The 17761-nt window shown below is 39.8% G+C and overlaps 1 protein-coding gene across 8 annotated transcripts in view; it reads right to left on the reverse strand.

Annotated features, from left to right (window-relative positions):
* The window catches only part of Cdkal1 (CDK5 regulatory subunit associated protein 1-like 1), a 663938-nt gene that overhangs the window by 272496 nt on the left and 373681 nt on the right, over nt 1-17761 (reverse strand). For all 8 annotated transcript variants that reach the window (NR_131896.1, XM_017315589.2, NM_144536.3 and 5 more), the window contains one exon: nt 10288-10468. Coding sequence is in view for 7 of the 8 variants with exons in the window: in XM_017315589.2 (XP_017171078.1) it covers nt 10288-10468 (181 nt within the window). In the remaining variant the exon portion in view is untranslated. The remainder of the gene's footprint in view (nt 1-10287; nt 10469-17761) is intronic.

Raw genomic sequence — 17761 nt, forward strand, 5'->3', positions numbered from 1 at the left:
CAAGAATTGATAAATGGGACCTCACAAAACTGAAAAGCTTCTATAAGGCAAAAGGACATTATCAATAGGACAGCCTACAGACTGGGGGAAAAATTTTCATTAACCCCACATCTAATAGAGAGATAATATCCAAAATATATAAAGAACTTAAGAGGCTAACCTCCCAAAAAATAAACAACCCAATAAAAAATGGAGTATAGAACTAAACAGAGAATTCACAATTGAAGAATCTTGAATGGCAGAGAAGCACTTAAAGAAATGTTTAAAGCCCTTAGTGAACAGGGAAATGCAAATCAAGATGACCCTGAGATTTCACCTTACACCAATTAGTATGGCTAAGATCAAAAACTCAGGTGACAGCACATGTTGGCTAGGATGTGGAGAAAGAGGAACACTCTTCCACTGCTGGTGGGATTGAAAGCTGGCATAACCACTCTGGAAATCAATCTGGAGGTTCCTCAGAAAATTGGAAGTAGATTTACCTGAAGACCCAGCTATACCACTCTTAGGCATATACCCAAAAGATGCCCCACCATACCATAGGGGCACATCCTCCACTATATTCATAATGACCTTATTTGTAATAGTCAGAAGCTGGAAATAATCCAGATGTCCGACAAACAAAGAATGGATACAGAAAATGTGGCTCATTTACATAATGGAATACTATTCAGCTATTAAGAATGAAGACATCATGAGTTTTGCAGCAAATGGATGGAACTAGAAAATATCATCCTGAGTATGGTAACTCAAACTCAACAGGACACGCATGGTATGTACTCACTGATAAGGGGCTATAGCCTCCCCACCTCCCCCGCCCCAAAAGTACAAAATACCTAGGATACAATCCACAGAACTCAAGAAGGTTAACAAGGATAAGGGCCCAAGTAAGGATGCCTCAATCCCAGTTGGGAATGAGAATAATCATGGGAGGCAGAGGGAGAGAGGAATCTTGGTGGGAGAGAGGAGAGGGAGGGGAAAAGAAAAACATGACCAGGTAGGTATTGGGTGGGGGAGACAGGAGAGAAGCCCTGATGGCAGAAAGAATTGAAATATGCAACCTTGGGAGGTGAGAGGTAGGGGGAACCTCTAGAAAGTACCAGAGACTTGGGAGATGAGAGACTCTCAGGACTCAAACGGAGGTACCTTAGATGAAATGCCCAACAGTAGGGAGAGGGAACTTGTAGAGTCCACCTCCAGTAGAAAGACAGGGCATCAAGTGGAGGGATGGAGTTGCCATCCCATAGTCAAAAACACTGACTCAGAATTGCTCCTGTCTAAAAAGAACTTCAGGGACAAAAATGGAGGAGAGACTGAGGGAAAGGAAGTCCAGTGACTGGCTCAAATTGGGATCCATCTCAAGAGGAAGTTCCAAGGCCTGACACTATTACTGATGCTATGGTGTGCTTACAGACAAGAGCCTAGCATGTCCTCTCAGAGGCCCAACAAGCAGCTGACCAAGACAAATGCAGATACTTATACCCAAACATTGAACTGAAATTGGGGACCCCTGTGGTTGAATTAGGAAAAGGCTGGAACAAGCTGAGGGGGAGGGCGACTCCATAGAAAGACCAGCAGTCTCAACTAACTGGGTCCCCTGAGATCTCCCAGACATTGAGCTGCCAACCAGGCAGCATATAGGAGCTGGTCTGGCCTTAGTGGGAGAAGATGTGCCTAGCCTCCCAGAGATGTGAGGCCCCAGGGAATGGGGAGTCCTGGTGGGGGAAGAGGGACATACTCCTACAGATGGGAGGGGAGGAGGAATGAGATGCAGAAGTGTAGGAGAGGGGACCAGGAGCTGGGCAATGGCTAGATTTAAAAATTAAAAAAAAAATAATAATAGATCATCATAAATCAAAACCAGAGGTCACTCTCATTGAATGGAAGTTATACTGACTCTTCATTAAAAGACACTTGAAATGGTGGTTCTAAGACTAACAGGAGGCTCAAGCAGAGGCACTTGTTTTTTGTTCCTTTGTTTTGAAATGGCTTATGATTATCAGGGGCCTTTTGAATAGCTATCACCAAAATCCTGCTTTTTAAACCCTGTTGCTCTATAACATCTTGAACAAAGATGATCACAGAATCAGGCCATCTGTTGAACCTAGTCTCCACTGCACAGTGAGCATCCCACTGCTCACACAGCTGATTGACAGTCATAGAAGTCATCCATTCACATCAGGACCTACCCGAAGCTTGGGAAGATAGGCAAGAGTTGAATACAACAGCTGAGGTGCTCACAACGAGCATACTCAGGGGAAATGGTGGCATTTGGAAAATACGGTTCTGACTGAGAAAAATCAGGAGCTTATGCTCCTGGTTTTTATATTTTATATTTTATTATTTTATACATACGAGCCTTTGCCTGCATGTGTGTCCGTGTACCTCACGTGTGCCTACTGCCTATGGAGGCCAGAAGAGAGTCAGATACTCTGAAACTGAAGCTACCATGTGTGTGCTGGGAATGGAATCCAGGTTCTGTGCCAAGAGTAGCCAGTGCTCTTAACTGAGGGGCCATCTCTCCAGCCCCAGGAACTCACCCTTCAATACAATCATCTCCCAGGTAACAGCTCTCTGGCGAGCTCCTGCTGCCTGAGGGGAAATGGTGCGCTGCACGACCTCCCGTGCACACACAGGGTCTGCAATCCTGGAGATCGCTGGCATCTACAAAACAGCCCTTTCCCTCATGAGAGCCTTACATACTATATCCCATCTAGATGAAGCCTCAGAATCAACATGGTGGACAGCCAAGGGCTTGCCAGGACTGCTGAGGCTCCCCTGTGAGCAGTACTCGCAAGCCTTCCCTTCCACAGCTGAGGCTTAACAACAGATTTGTTATTTTTATTTCCTTCAAAGTTCAACAGTATTACCTCTTTTCCTTAGGTTTTGGATAAAGGTAGACAGAAGAATAAAAAGAAGTGCTCAATTTAATAAGGTGTTAAAGAAAGAAAGAGAAAAGAAAAACCAAATCTTTTTCAAATGTGCTCCAGACTTTTGCTCCTTCAGGTTATAAAACCCTGACTTCACAAGTTTATGTGGTACTTCCTTCGGTCAATAAAAACACAAAGAAGAGGCAATGATGAAAAGTCAGCCCTGGAACCGTACAGTAGAGATGGTTTAAACAGAGAAAATCAAGCTGGGGTGTGAGGGAGAAGACAGACAGGACGGTGTTTGAAGAGTTGGCGTTTCTAACTTCAGAGCTGGTCAGGACACAGTCTCAGAACCACTAGGATTTAACCATCAGTCGTACCAGACAGCAAGTAGGAAGCGGCCGGCATTCTCCTATGTCTTTTGAAACGTTCAGGCAACCCTGGAATATGTAGTGGTGGTGTCTCTTGTGCACAAAAGGCCATAAAATGACCTCTGTAAACAAGTTAGTATCCTCCACTGAACACAGAATAGCTTTGTTGACATGGATCGATGTCTAGTACTTAGAATCATCAAACCTGAGACTGTGGGATGGATGCCTCAGGAGCTAGTCACAGACATGCCTAGACCCACTTCCTAACTTGTTTCCAAATTCATTCTTGCAAAATCTCCTAATGGGCTTTCTGGTGACTCTGTCCCTCTGTATTTCCTCTCTAAAATGAGATTTCGACAGATAAGCACTGCTATTTGGAAGCTCTTTCACACGTCTTGTAAGGCCATCTGAACCTAAGTTTTGATTTAGTTCCTCACTCATTTATTGACAGTAATCTGCTCCTGTATGTTGCCTGTCACCCAACCCCCCAAAAAACAAAGCAGAACTCACCTAGCCAGCACCAAGAGAGAGAATTTTAAGCGTATTAAGTATTGTATGGTTCCCTTGTGCTCACTATAGCAAGGAAATCTTGATTCCTCACAGGCACGGTCTTCTTGTGATGGTGGCCAGTAACTCAGCCTTCACAATTCAGTTAACAGCGTTTATGAAGCCTACCTGTGCTGCCTTCCTGCCACTTGCCAGGTGTGTGCTGGGGTCTCCAGCTTTCTCAAAGCCCAGAAACACAGACAAGGCCCACATGTCCTGACAAAGATCATGGTGTAAATTGAAGCTTCGTAAGTTCTGCGTTGCTTAGGGTCACATAATTGAATGTGGTTTGAGAAAAAATCTAGCAATGGTAAAAAGATCTCTATATGCAGTGATAAAAAATTAATTCAAATAATCATGAGGCATACTGGGACAACAAATCTTAGTTAGAAAAAAAAAAGATGAATAATCAACGAGCACAGCTTTCACCAGAAGCCAAAGAGTCCCACTCTGTGTGAGTGTCCTATTAGGACATATGGTAGCATGAATGGAGTCTGTGTGTGTGTTGTTTAGACAGGCTTTCCTTACATAGTCCAAGTTGGCCTCAAACTTATGATTATCTAAGGCAGGATGCCTTAGCCTTCCCAATGTGGGATTACAGACATGTACCACTAGCCTCAGCTTACCTTTGACATTTTAAAACAACCCATTCTCACTTTTCAGCATCTGAAATGTCTTGAGACAAAATGAAGGTTTTCAGGTGGCCTTCTCAAGTGTTCTAAGGAAAACTGTTCTTGCCCTTTTCCAGCCTAGAGGATGACCCTGGGATTCACCCCACACACCCTTCACTGTCAAAGCACCCCAGCTGCACTGCTGTTTCTAATTTTGTGTCCTCGGATTTGATACCCTTTCTTCTCCCTGAGAAGGACTTCGTGGTTACAATGAGTGGCCCCTGCCCCGGTAACTCATAGCCATCCCCTCATCAGGAGAATTTTAAACACTTAATCACAAGTTCTCTGCTGAGCATGTGTCTACTGGAAAGGGAGTCAGTAAGTCCGGGACACAGCTGCACATCCAGGTTTACTGTAGCACAATTCAACAGTTACTACAGAAGTGGCCTTCAACAGAGCAGTGAAGAAAGTGTGGCACATTAGACAATGGAATATTATGTAGTCATGTATACAAACAGAACATGTGCTAGGTGATATAAATGGTCATCCAGAAATAGAGAACAAGTAAGTGCACACTGGAGGTGGGAGGGGCAGGAAAGAGAAGGATGCTTAGTAGGTACTGGGTTACACAGAAGCAACAACTTCCAATCTTCTATAGTAGTTTGACTATGATCAGATCAACACACTGTACATATGTGTTAAAATGACACCTTGTACTCCATGGATAACTTTTATATCAAAAGCAACAGATAACACCTGCAAAGCCCTAATCCACGCATAGGCTTTTAAACGTTAGGATGTGGACATCTTTTGGGTCCATTCTTTCCCACACCATTAGTCACTGCTGCCATGTAAACCTGCAAGAACACTAATAACTATGTTTCAGCAATATCAGCTTAAATTCAAGAAGAGAGACAATCAGTTGCTCGGACAAACTGTTATGTTCATTAAAAAAATAGATGGTGAGACAGAGATAACATCTGAGATAACAATTAGCTTGGAAAATCGAACACCCAAACCTTTCCACTAAAAGTGAAAAGATGAACCTAAAACCATAAAACAGAGAACCAAGTGTCACTAAGCATGCCAAGGGGTCTTGGAGGTCATTAAGTTCTACTTTTCTCTTCTTAAATGAGCATCAACTGTATACTCTGACAGCACGTGCCAAGCATCTCAGATGCCACTCATAATTCCCCACTATTATCATAGAGCCACCCTGAAAAACTGCGAGTAATCTGCTGAAACAGAGCTACAACAAAATGATGGGCAGGCCAGATATCTGATTAACACTAAATACAAAGAAAAATTGTATCTGCAAAAGAGAAGATCCTCCCCACCCCAGAGCTATATTCAGAAACCTTCAAATGCTAGGCAAGGACTTGAACTCTGAGCTGTATTCATCGCCAACTCCTCCTCTCTTCCTTCTCTCCCTTCCTCCCTCCTTTCTATCTTCCAATTTTGAGACAGGGTTTTGCTAAGCTGTCTAGGTTAGCCTTGAGCCTATGTTCTATCTGTCTCTGTCTCCCCAGTAGCGGAGGTCACAGGAATCCACACCACCCCCCTTTTTTTGTTTTTCAAGACAGGGTTTCTCTGTTTAGCCCTGGCTGTCCTGGAACTCACTCTGTAGACCAGGCTGGCCTCGAACTCAGAAATTCACCTGCCTCTGCCTCCCAAGTGCTCGGATTAAAGGCATGTGTCACCAATGCCTGGCCACAATCACTTCTGTTCAGGAAAGGGATAACCAGAAGAGGTTACATACAACTAATAAGAATGCCAAGATAGATGGGCTTCTACGAGGTTGTGCTTGGGAATCAGTTCCTAATAAAATGTTCTGAATGATCTAAATATGAAGCCCTCTGTTCCTCTGCTCCATAGAAAACCACTTGAGACTGTGTATATATAAACACACAAGTCTCATGACATTGTGAATGAGGCTGAAAGGATCAAGATTCCTTGAACGATAGCACCTTTTTCTCTAATCCTTAGATCATATTCAGAAATCAAGGGGTTTTGTTTTTGTTTTTGATTTTATTTTGGTTTTGTATTTGAACATGTGGAGGGAGTAATATAAGTTTTTCAGACATGTGTACACGTGGAGATGGGGGGGGGCATATACTTTTAAATCCTGTAAATCCTGACCCAGTAGGCAGTACGATGTGCAAGAGTCATTATAATGGCACTTGATTTAACAGCCTTCTGTATTCTGCATCTGTTCTAAGCAGCCAGGTCACCTTGACTTAAATATGTATGGCAAGAATGGACTCACCGACATGAAAGAAAACTAGGAAACTTGCCTCTGTTTATCTAGAGGGCCTCCCTCCAGACCCCCTCCTCATGGCTTACAACATGAAGCCCGTGGGACTCAGGCAAGAAGTGTCCGCAGTGGCTTCTATAGGCTAAGGGTAAAACAACCTAGAAACTTCTGGTAAGTGAATCATGATTCTTCTTTACTAATATATTTAGAGATATCACTTCTACTTTAGGGCTAAGCCGGGTTTAATGTCATAAGTAACACTGTCATCTAGTATGAATACCCCCACAGCTATCTTGCTAGTTAAGGAATATTCCTCCAAGTGACATAGGTATTCAAATAAAGACCATGGCACAATTTCATTAGTTTTCATTAACTGTTTCTCAAAAGTCAGTCTAGGAGTGATAGCTAAGGATCAAACAGTTGTTGTTTTTAAAACCTAAGTGACCTTTTCCAGGCAGCCTGAGAAGCACAGCCACAATTAAAAATATTGCTGGAATTTAAATAAATAAAGACTATGGAAGAAAGACCGAATGCAGTAGAGAGAATAACCATGTAAATTTGCCCTTTCACCAGTCCTCCAAGGTCACCTGTTTGCCTGGGTAGTTCCACCACTAAGTCTTCTGCATCAGCATCCTTGCAATAGCTAATAAATAAATTTCAGCTTAGATTTTCATGGCAATATGTCATCTGATTTTCATTATAAACTCTAAACTGTTCTGTTTCTTTTTAATAGCCATAGTACAGAATTTATCCTTTGCCTTTGCAAACTTGACTGTCCAGTACTGTGACCATCTGTTATTTGCATGATTAAGAAACATATATAATTTATTTCATTTATCGGGGCATTAACATAACTCATTAAAACACCAAGATTTGCTTATACTAATGTTATTGTGGATATAAAACTGCTTAGGAAGAAGGGGGAGATTTGAAGTCCATTTCATAACATTTGTGAGGGAAGAACACATTGGGAGTGTGTAAGGGGAATGAATACATGGTCTCAGAGAGAGCGATTCTAAAGCAGAAGAGAAAGCCCTTCTTGGAGAGGAACCGGAAGGTGCTTCACTGGATTCTCGTCACTATTGATTTGTCTTGGCAAGGGAATGAGGAATAATATTTATTGCTCATATACCACATTCTTGTATGTTAATGACTGTTGCAATAAGCTTTTTCATAAAATAGCTGCAACAGGCAAGGTAAACAATTATTAATTTGTGGTAAACGTTGGAGGTGAAAGAAGACACAACGTATACTATAAATCTATTCTCTGACAGTAAATCTCTAAAGTTTCATTATTAATGTCTAACTCTCAGGAGTTATGATTCTGCATTCTATAAAGCTAAAATGTCATGAAATGGTTTTTGTACTGAGTATAACTACTTAAATGTAAGTGGCACCAGATTGTGTTGCCAAAACTTCCACTTTGAAGTTCTAATCACCTCAAAATGTTAGAAATTATGCTGTAGATGAAATCAGTTAAGATGAGGGTGGGAGAAACCTATAGCCCTCCAGGAGATGGAGGTCTGTGTAGGTCACACACAGGGACACATGGTGACAATGAAGGCAGAGACTGAAGCTACACAATGGCAAAGGAAGAGACCTCAGCTAGCCAGCAACCCCCAGGAGCTAGAAAGAGGCCAGGGAAAATTTCTACACATGTGAGAGTTGGCAGGGCCTGCCTCTGCACCTGCAGCCTTCAGAATGTGCATGCACATTCCTGCTGTCTATATCACCTTGTCTGGCTTCTTGTGGCAGCTGAGGTAAAAACACATGAGGAAGTTTAGTAAAGATGGTGGAAAAGTGATTGTGACTCAAGGCAAGACGCACAGAGAAAATCTCTGTGAGACACACGTACCTAAAAGATTGTCATCCCAAATTACAAAAAATTCTGAAACGTTTGCATTAAGAAAGCAAAGAACATTTTCCAAATAGGCAAAAGCAAACACCTCGCTCAAGGGAACTCATGTGAGGAGGGGGAGCCAGTGAGGAGCTGCTCACCACCAGATGTCTGCAGTGAATCGCAAATTAAATCCACAGCGAGGTGGGGTACCACGCAATAAGCAGACAGTTGAACACTACTAATTTCCAAGGAGATATAAAGCCACAGTTAGATTACAATACATAGGTAATATACAAACATTATGAGAACACAGCTCTGAGCTGGGAGGCAGATGAGCTGATAGCTTTTCTATACACAGCTACAGGGCTTTTACATTTATTCAACTACTTAGGAAGGTGTTCTGCTGGTACCTAGCCAAGCAGGGCATTTGCATTTCCCACGAAAACACAATTACACTCTACTAGACACAGCAGTAAACCTTCCAGAACAACACAAAAGATCAAAATAACATTGGTGATGACTATATCGACAGCATTTCTTACATTAAGAAGCTCAAAGTGCCCATGTCCCTCTGCCAATAGGATGGATAATTTACGAGGAAACATTATACAGCAGAGAAGAGGGATGGCCTAGAGCCACTGTGCAAAACATTGGATTTACTAACACAATGACAGGGAAACGCACAAAATCCAAATTCAAACACGGATGAAGTCTCTTGTTAAATGTGGAAAAGAGAGGACTGGGATCCCTTTCTGCACAGCCATATACCTGCACACTCGAAGGATGTTCTTACACGAATCGACTGTCCTCCTGACAGCCATGAGATCATCATGAATGATGTAGGAAACTAGGTCAGTAACTATGCTTTAGTTCAAAAACAATTCTGATAAAGCTAGGAAAGTGGATCGAATTATGACAGGCAAGGTATCAACAGCCGATGTCTGCTCGTAAGGAGCGGACGACCATGGGAAGGGGAGAAGGCACCTGGGTGCAGGTGGAACTGTTCCACACCTGACTGTTACCCCAATAAGAAATAATTTAAATAGAAAAGGTAAGGAATTAGTTTATTTTCATGTCTGTGTAAAGTTAATTCTCTGTGGTAATAAAGTTTGGCTCAGTTTTTTTTTTTTTTTTGAATCCTAAAGAGAATTAAACAGTCCATATATCTGCACTGAGGGTACAAGGCACATTTGTTTGGATGGGTAAGTAAAAGATGGATTGGTGGCTAAATGACAGATGGAGAAGACAGAGATACAGACAGATGGTAGCTAGATGGATGGAGAATAAACAGGTGATAGACACGTAGGCATCAAGCAAGAAGAGCCACAACATTTCCAACAGATAAATAACTGAAATGCTCTTTTATCAGTAGGCAGGGAAGAAGCCTATTCACTCAGATATTTATTCTTCATTTTATTTACTTGTTTGCTTTGAAATGCTGAGGACAGTAAGAAGAGGCTCAAGTGTGTTAAGTCAGTCCTCTGCCGCTGAGCCACATCCCAGCCCCTGCTCCCATGTATTCAAATGATACCTGATTTCAAAAAACCCCAAGATTTATAATGTACACACAATACAAAATAGTTCAACCTTCTTCCTCAAGAGAGAAGATGATATTGTTGTCCTCTCATTACGTAAGGCCACTTAACCCCTCCATGCCCGTGCCAAGCTTGGACACGTATCCATATTTTGCAACATAAGACTTAGGCATAAGCCAGTAGCATTGGAGAGGCAACACAGGTTTGTCTATGTAGCTAGCGACTGGCACAAGCCAAGGCTCCTATGAGCAGACTCTCACCACATGTGCTGGAACCTGCTCGGCTTTTGCAGCAGGAGTTCCGGGTCTTGGATAGAACTGGTTGATGAAGAGGCTTGGAAATTTGTACTCTTCAACAAGTTTCACTGTTTCTTGAAAATCCTGATCGGTTTCTCCAGGAAAACCACAGATAATATCCGTAGCAATCGTTATTCCAGGAACCCTGGAGAAGAAAAACAGACAAAAATGTAAAAAACAAAAAAATGTGGACTACAAGCCAAGTTGACTACAAGCCAGAATTATTATTTCCTTGACATGTTAAAATGGCATTTAAAAAAAATACAATTTATGTTTTAAGGAAAGAGCATTTGCAAATAGTTTTTTTTAAAAAAACCCTCAATACTAAGAAATACAATGAATAGTGGTCCCTGGTCATTCTCAGACACACCCATTTTTAATGCTTTTAGACAGTTTTTGTTTTACTTTCTCCTCAGTATCTTAAAATAGATGTTTACTGTGCTGTTCCTGATAGTGTCGGTTTTTTGTTTTCTTTTTTGGAAGTATTTAAAGACTTTATGTTGTGGTAAAATGAACTAGCTGTGAATGTCCTCTAACCCTATGTATGTTCCTTAATACTGTACTCATAGTACTTCTATAGAAGACCTGCAAAGACAACTGGTAGACCTAGTTGCTTCTCAACAATATTTATGTTTTTTACGGGTAGTAAGTGCCTCTCTGAAAAGTGCGTTAAACATTGTTATGATCCTAACCTTGTATCTTCTCAAGGCTCCATCAGACCTACCACAAATCAACAGCAGAATGACCTGCTGCCCAGTGGCAGAGACACTGCTAATCATATGCAGTGTTCTGGGTTCAATGCCTAGCATGGGTCAGGGAAAACAAAATTAAATTTTCTAAATGCTCGATCTATCAGATTGTTCCACAATCATGTCTCTTGTTTCTGAAAGGGCCACAGCTAATTAATTAAGGCACCCGCTGGTCTTGCAATGAACTGATGGTTACTACCCTTGACTGCAGTTCCGTGCTCTCTTTTCCCTCAGTTTTGGTTTTTGAGTCCTAGGTCTTGCTAATTCTTGGTTTCCTTCACTCCGAAGTGTGTTCTCAGTATTAGGTGACACTGTGGTTAGGTCTCCGGATGTCTCAACACACAACTGATTGGCAGTACAGTGGCATATAACATGCCAAATTAAAAGGAATTATCCACCAGAGTTTTGCATTGTACCTTTAAAAAACTGCTGATAGATGCTGACAGCATGGGATCTACTCCTGTGGACACATTCATCCTTCCGGTGCTGGATAGTAACCTAGGGCCTCTGTCAGCCAGGTCCAGTGCTCTAGGACTGACCCACACTGCAACCATACATATTCCTTTACATGTGCTCTATCACTGTCCTTTAGGGTTTAACATTATTCTTTATTATTTTATATTATATTTAAAAAATCTTTATACAAGGCACAATCTATGGACTAAAGGTCTTTCAATCCAGGAATTTAATTCTCTCATCTTATTCCTTTAATAATTTCTCTAGGAAATTGTCTTGTATTATTTCCTTAGTAATTTCTCTTGGAAATGGTATATGTCCACATGTATGTATAACACTTTCTCGTAGGGACTCTTCTTTTGAATGTCTGTGGCTTTTTCTGTCTCACTTTCTATGTTTTTATTTGTTCTAGCTTCCAGAAGATTTACTTGAGCATGTTTTCCGGTCTTTAATTTTTTTTTATATAAAAAGGCAGTAATTTGATATGTTTGTTTCAGTTTCTCAGAGTTCTTTCTCCATCTTCAGTTTTCCCTTACAGGACACCTTGGTTTCAATTTTAGAAATACAACATTATTTCTTACTTGACAATGTTAAAACCCGTCTTGCTTTCTCTGCTCATGGCCTTTGTCCCTATTTGCTCTAGTCTAGGAATTTTCATCAACAAACGGTCATTTTCACTGTCCTTTTGGTATTAAAGAACAAAGCACTACAAATATTTTTTAAGACACTTTATTTTGTTTTATATGCATGAGCATTTTCTGTTCATGAATGTCTGTGTACCACATCCCTGGTGCCCACAGAGGTCAGAAGAGGCATCAGATACCCCTGGAGCTGAAGTTACAGTCTGGGAATTAGCCCCACGTGTTCTGCAAGAGCAGCCAGTGTTCCTAACTGCTGAGCAATCTCTCCCGGCCTCAGCACCCGCAGACTTCTAAGCATAGAGTGATTAGAGACCAAATGCCTTTGCTTTCAGTGGCTGAAATGCTGGATATGGTACCACTTTCTCTAAGACCTTCCAGTCTCTATCAGGTTGGCTACAAAGTTCTCCTACACTTTAACAGTGTAATGCAAGAGAATGACACTAACAATATTCTAAAATGATGAAGGACTCTAAACATTAGGGAGCAGACTCCACATCCTCTTTTCCTATCATGGATAAGGACAACAGTTTGATGTTATAAGCAAGAAGAAGGCTCAAGCTGTGGAACTCCTAACAAACTCTCGAAAACAGCTTTCCAAACCCCCTTTGCATAGTACTTTACGTCTAATTGAAGGAAACATGACACATTTATTGTAGAAAACACTCTCTTCTCATTTCTACTTCACCTCATATAGTCATCAATTTCGATGCATTATAACTTGTGAAGTAATTTCAAGGACTTTTCTGTATAATGATAAACACAAGGGACAATTCTCACACAGAACAAAAGAAATGGTATAATGTGACATAAATCTATTTCTTCCTTCTTTAAGGGCAATCAAATTCACATTTGAAAAAAATCATAGAAAGATATACTTCTATAGTAAGATGAAGATAAAAACACTTTCTAGACCAAGTGCATGAACAAAAATAGGTGTGTAAATAATTTTCAATGAGCTATTTCTACACTTACCTCCTAACTACTCATGATCAGAAGAAGTCCAGAGCTAAAAATAGAGGCAAAAGATAACAGATGACAGAGTCCATTTCTCTCAGGAAATTAAAAATATCTTAGAAACTGCCTGTGAAACATGGCAAGAAACGAAGACAATTGGTCATTGTCCTAATTTCTGAATCAGAAGGAATGTGGTAATAGCTGTTGGGTATTCCCAAAGGAAAGTCCCTTTCTCACTGCCACCCCTTCTTCTCCATCCATCAGTTGTGCTCAGCACTGGCCAACACCTGCTTACTTTGGCTTTCTTGGTGGTGGTGGTGGAAGGGTTGTACCACCATTTAAAGTAGCCACTATAAATGGTAAAAGCCTGGGAGGTTCAAATGTGAATTTAACTACACAATCAACTCAAAACCTGAACTGGTAACACTGAAGACAGACTACTATGAACTGATGGCAATTCAATATTTAGAGCTAGAAGCTGTTTCATTGTCTCAATGTATGTAAGAGTATAAGTTGATTATTTATATTATAAATGTGGTGTCTGTATCTTACTATCAGACAAGGTTCATCTATACATTAATTTAAAATATGCAAATGTTGCCACTTATATTCTTGAAAATAATTTGATCCTTTAGGTGAGCCAACTAAAATCTCATTTACATTGTTAATTTGCCTAGCAAATAATTCTCAGTATGCAAAAATCAAAGAAGTTTGAAGTGAATCAAATTCTAATTTTGTATCTTGTGATTTAAGTAAGAGGAAATGATCAGGGTGTAAAACAGAATATTATTACAAATATTTAAATGCTAATCCTGGGAAAACACTGCCTTTGATACCATGAACTTCCAAAATCTTAATTTTTTAAAAAAATTCATTTTCACCAATTTATTGAAGTTGTGAATACAAGATATGTAATCACTAACTAGTATGTTTTTGAATTTTAAAATCTTTTAATATTTATGTTTTCCTAGTAGTTTTAGGAAGTAATTCTAAAAGGATGAAATGAAAATATTTGAAGAGGTGTGATAAGAGAAAACTTTTGAGTCATCATTTTCTCTCTTATGTTTACTGTCAAAGCAGGTTTTCTAAATAAGTTGGGAACAGAATAAGGGGCATCTTAATTGCACATCTGACATGGCAGGAACAGCTATGTTCATTTACAAAAATCTACCAAGAACTTGTAATGACTACATAGTATCTGCTAGTGTTAGGTTGGGGCTTAAGAGGTTTGGGAAGGTAGCTCCGTTGATAGACTGCTTACCTGGCATGCATGCCCTGGGTTTGATCTCTAGCACCAAATAAAGTACTTTGGTGGTACAAATCCACAACCATACAAGATTTTGCCTTGAATAAAAAAAAAAATACACATATACATTCCACATTTTGATTTCCTAAGAAGAGTTTTAAATAATCTAGGTTAGCCTTAAAAATAGCCATTTGGCTAAAACTGGGCCTCAAATTCCTCCAACTCTCATCTCTCTCTTTTCTAGTGCTGGGCTGTAAGTACAAATCACCAACCTGCTCCGACCATCTGAAATACTACTTAAAATGCGTACTTTAATCTCCCGATTTTCATTTGCTATTAGGTGGCTTATTGCTAAGGGTGTGAACTATTGCCGCAGGCCTACGGTAAGTTACTTGGCCTTTGATGCCATTGCTCTGTTCCTAGTAAAAGCATCCACTGATAAGTTTACTCAAGTGGATAGGGTGCTCAGAAGGGCACCTGCTGAACAAGGTCTGTACACATTACCCACCCTTACTGAAACCTTGTCAGAGAACTATAAGCACTGAGAACCAGACAATGTGCTAAAATTTATATTTTACTTAAGACAATTTCTTGTAAGCCTCCATGACAAATGGGAAAAATACCATTAGTGGAATAAGATTCAGGGAGGTGAATTATGCACAGCTACACAATTAGGGTATATTAAATGAGGGCCCTTGTCTGCAGTTTTTAATCACTACTAAAGGCTGTTTTCCCTCTGACCCATGTCCACATGTGTTCATTGCACGACTGTGCTAGAAGCACTAAGAGATTATAAGTTCACTGGGAACAAAACTTATTATTAATAATAGTTTTTCTACATTAATTTACTGCAATGTTAAAACCTGCTTGTATTTTTGCAGTAGTATTTTAGAGCAAAGATATCTATACTCTGTCTAGAGGTTAAGAGATTTGTCAGAGGTCACCAGGCTACTGCTGGCACGATCAGAATTTAAACCTGCATCTTGCAACCCTCTCAGTGCCCTTTCCACTACTCACTCTGAACAGAGAGGCAATTTAAAACTAAATGGCTCCAGGCTACATTTATTCTTTCTAAGACCTTATTGTTGCCTTTATTATTATCATTATTCTTCCAGAAACGAATGTGATTATTCCTCTATACAGATGGCTCAGAGAGAAACAGTAGCAACAGTGTCAGAGGAGAGAAATCATAACTTAGGCCCTTCATTAAGAGCCTCACTACTGAAAGTTATTTGAAACATCTCTGCTTTAGCCCCATCTTCCACATGATGGAATCACAATCTAACCCTTCCTGGGTAGCCCTGAGTGTAAGGCATATCAAATGGTAGGTGGCATACAGTAGGTACTTAACTGATACTCATTTCCTTCTAATCTTCATGAGAGACTAAGGCAGGGACCACACTTGCACCAAATCTCCATTCTATCACTTCCACAGACTGTTTCTGTTTATGGTTTTTGTCAAATGGTGCCCCAGGTAAGTTTTAGGAAACTCAAGAACAGGATCAGAATATAAAGGCCATTCAAGGAGACCTTCCAAACACAGCCACTTTCATTTTTCTTTATCACAAATTATATTAACTCAAATTGGAAAACATGGAAATTTGGTGAGCTACTTTATGAGTAAATTTTAAGAAAATTTAAACCACTAGATCTGAACAACATTCTGGTGGTAGTGACAAGAGTCTTAAAATGCCTAGTGAAGAGATTTCATTAGTATGACACAGTCTCTGAATATAAGCAATGTTCAGTGATTGAACAAACAAGAACAGGTCTATACTATTTGAAAACTAAACACAATCTTAACTAAGTCAAAATTTATTTAAAGTAACCAGCTTAGGGGGATAGAGAGATGGCTCATCGGGCTAAGAGCACTTAGTACACGAGCACAGGGCCCAGACTGGGTTCTTAGCACTCAGGAGGTATGTCATAGCCATCAGTAACTAGTTGCTGGGGATGTCTCCATCTTCTGTAGTCCTTAGGTACCAAACACACAAATGGTGGACACATATATGTGCAGGCAAAACATTCAGACAGGTAAGAAGAGATAAATCTTTTAAAAGATTGAAGAGATAAAATAGCATGGCTGGACAAAAGTTTTAGTTTTGGAAAATCTGTTCAAATGGAGAGCTATCTTTCAGACAGTCTGTCTATCTATCTAAGGTTCTCTCCAAATGCAGTATTCATGGCTAAGAATCTATGTATGCATGTGACTGTCTACCCATCCATGCAACTAGTTTCCTATATTAAATGCTCTCAGTTCAAAATATGAACATGAATTTATTTCTTAGCACAATCCAGATCAAACCATCGAATGCACAAAGATCCAATTCCGCTACTTAATGAGACCATGTGTGGAGTCATATTGTATCAGGATCAGATAACATTTAATCATAAAAAAGAAAGACACTAAAGCCATCTTGAGCCTGAAAACTCAATGCAACAAGCAAGAGTATGCTTATATTCCAAGAGGCTAGCCTGGGCTACAGACTTAGGCCCTGTGTCAAATGCAAGCACACAGTTCTATAAATCAACAAATGGAAACTTCCACAAAAGAAATACCTATAAAAATGTATAACACCTAAAGAACAGTTTAAATATACACGCATGAAGACATTTTCAACATATAAACATCAAAGATGCTTCAAACATGAGTTGAAATGTGATGTTGACATGATAGGAACTATTAAGCCACTCTTTGGGGAATTTTTTACTAAGTAGTTCTTGCTTGTTGGTTTTGCAAAAATAATTTGCATGACCAAGATTGACATCAGGCCACAGAAATGAGTACAGATATGCAAGGACAAGTATTGGGTTTTTAAAAGTCTTAGTTTTCGTGTGAGCGAGATAAGCTTGATGGGAAACACATACATGTATGAAAATGTCTCTCGAGAGCCTCATGCTGGATGTAATGAATACAAAAAATGAACAAAAATTAAAATATTTAGTTTGATATATATACATACACACATATATATTACTTGATTATTTATTGAACATATAAGACATTTTATAGATGCATGTATTTAATCTTTTCTAAAAGTAGTAAAATTTTCAATGAACTAGAAAAACCTAAAGTCATTTAGTTAAATTTGATATAATTTTGTTATTAAGTAAAAAAATAATCTATCTGACACAGGCAAGAGGAAGACGCAAGTCACTGAGAACCTATTGAAGATTCTAGCTATGTGGGGAGATCAGAATTTACAACTACAAAACAAATGACCTTAATATCAGTAGTGAAAATGGGGGGAGTATACATGAAAATTGTTTTTTGCAACCCAGAAAGAAGAATGGTTATAAAACAGACAAGGGGAGGGGGTGGGGGGGACATGAGGACAACCTTAGTTGACAACTCTGAAGAATTTAATGGAATTTATTACAGTTCCAAATCT

This window comes from Mus musculus, chromosome 13 (genome assembly GCF_000001635.26).
Source record: "Mus musculus strain C57BL/6J chromosome 13, GRCm38.p6 C57BL/6J".
Lineage (NCBI taxonomy): Eukaryota > Metazoa > Chordata > Mammalia > Rodentia > Muridae > Mus > Mus musculus.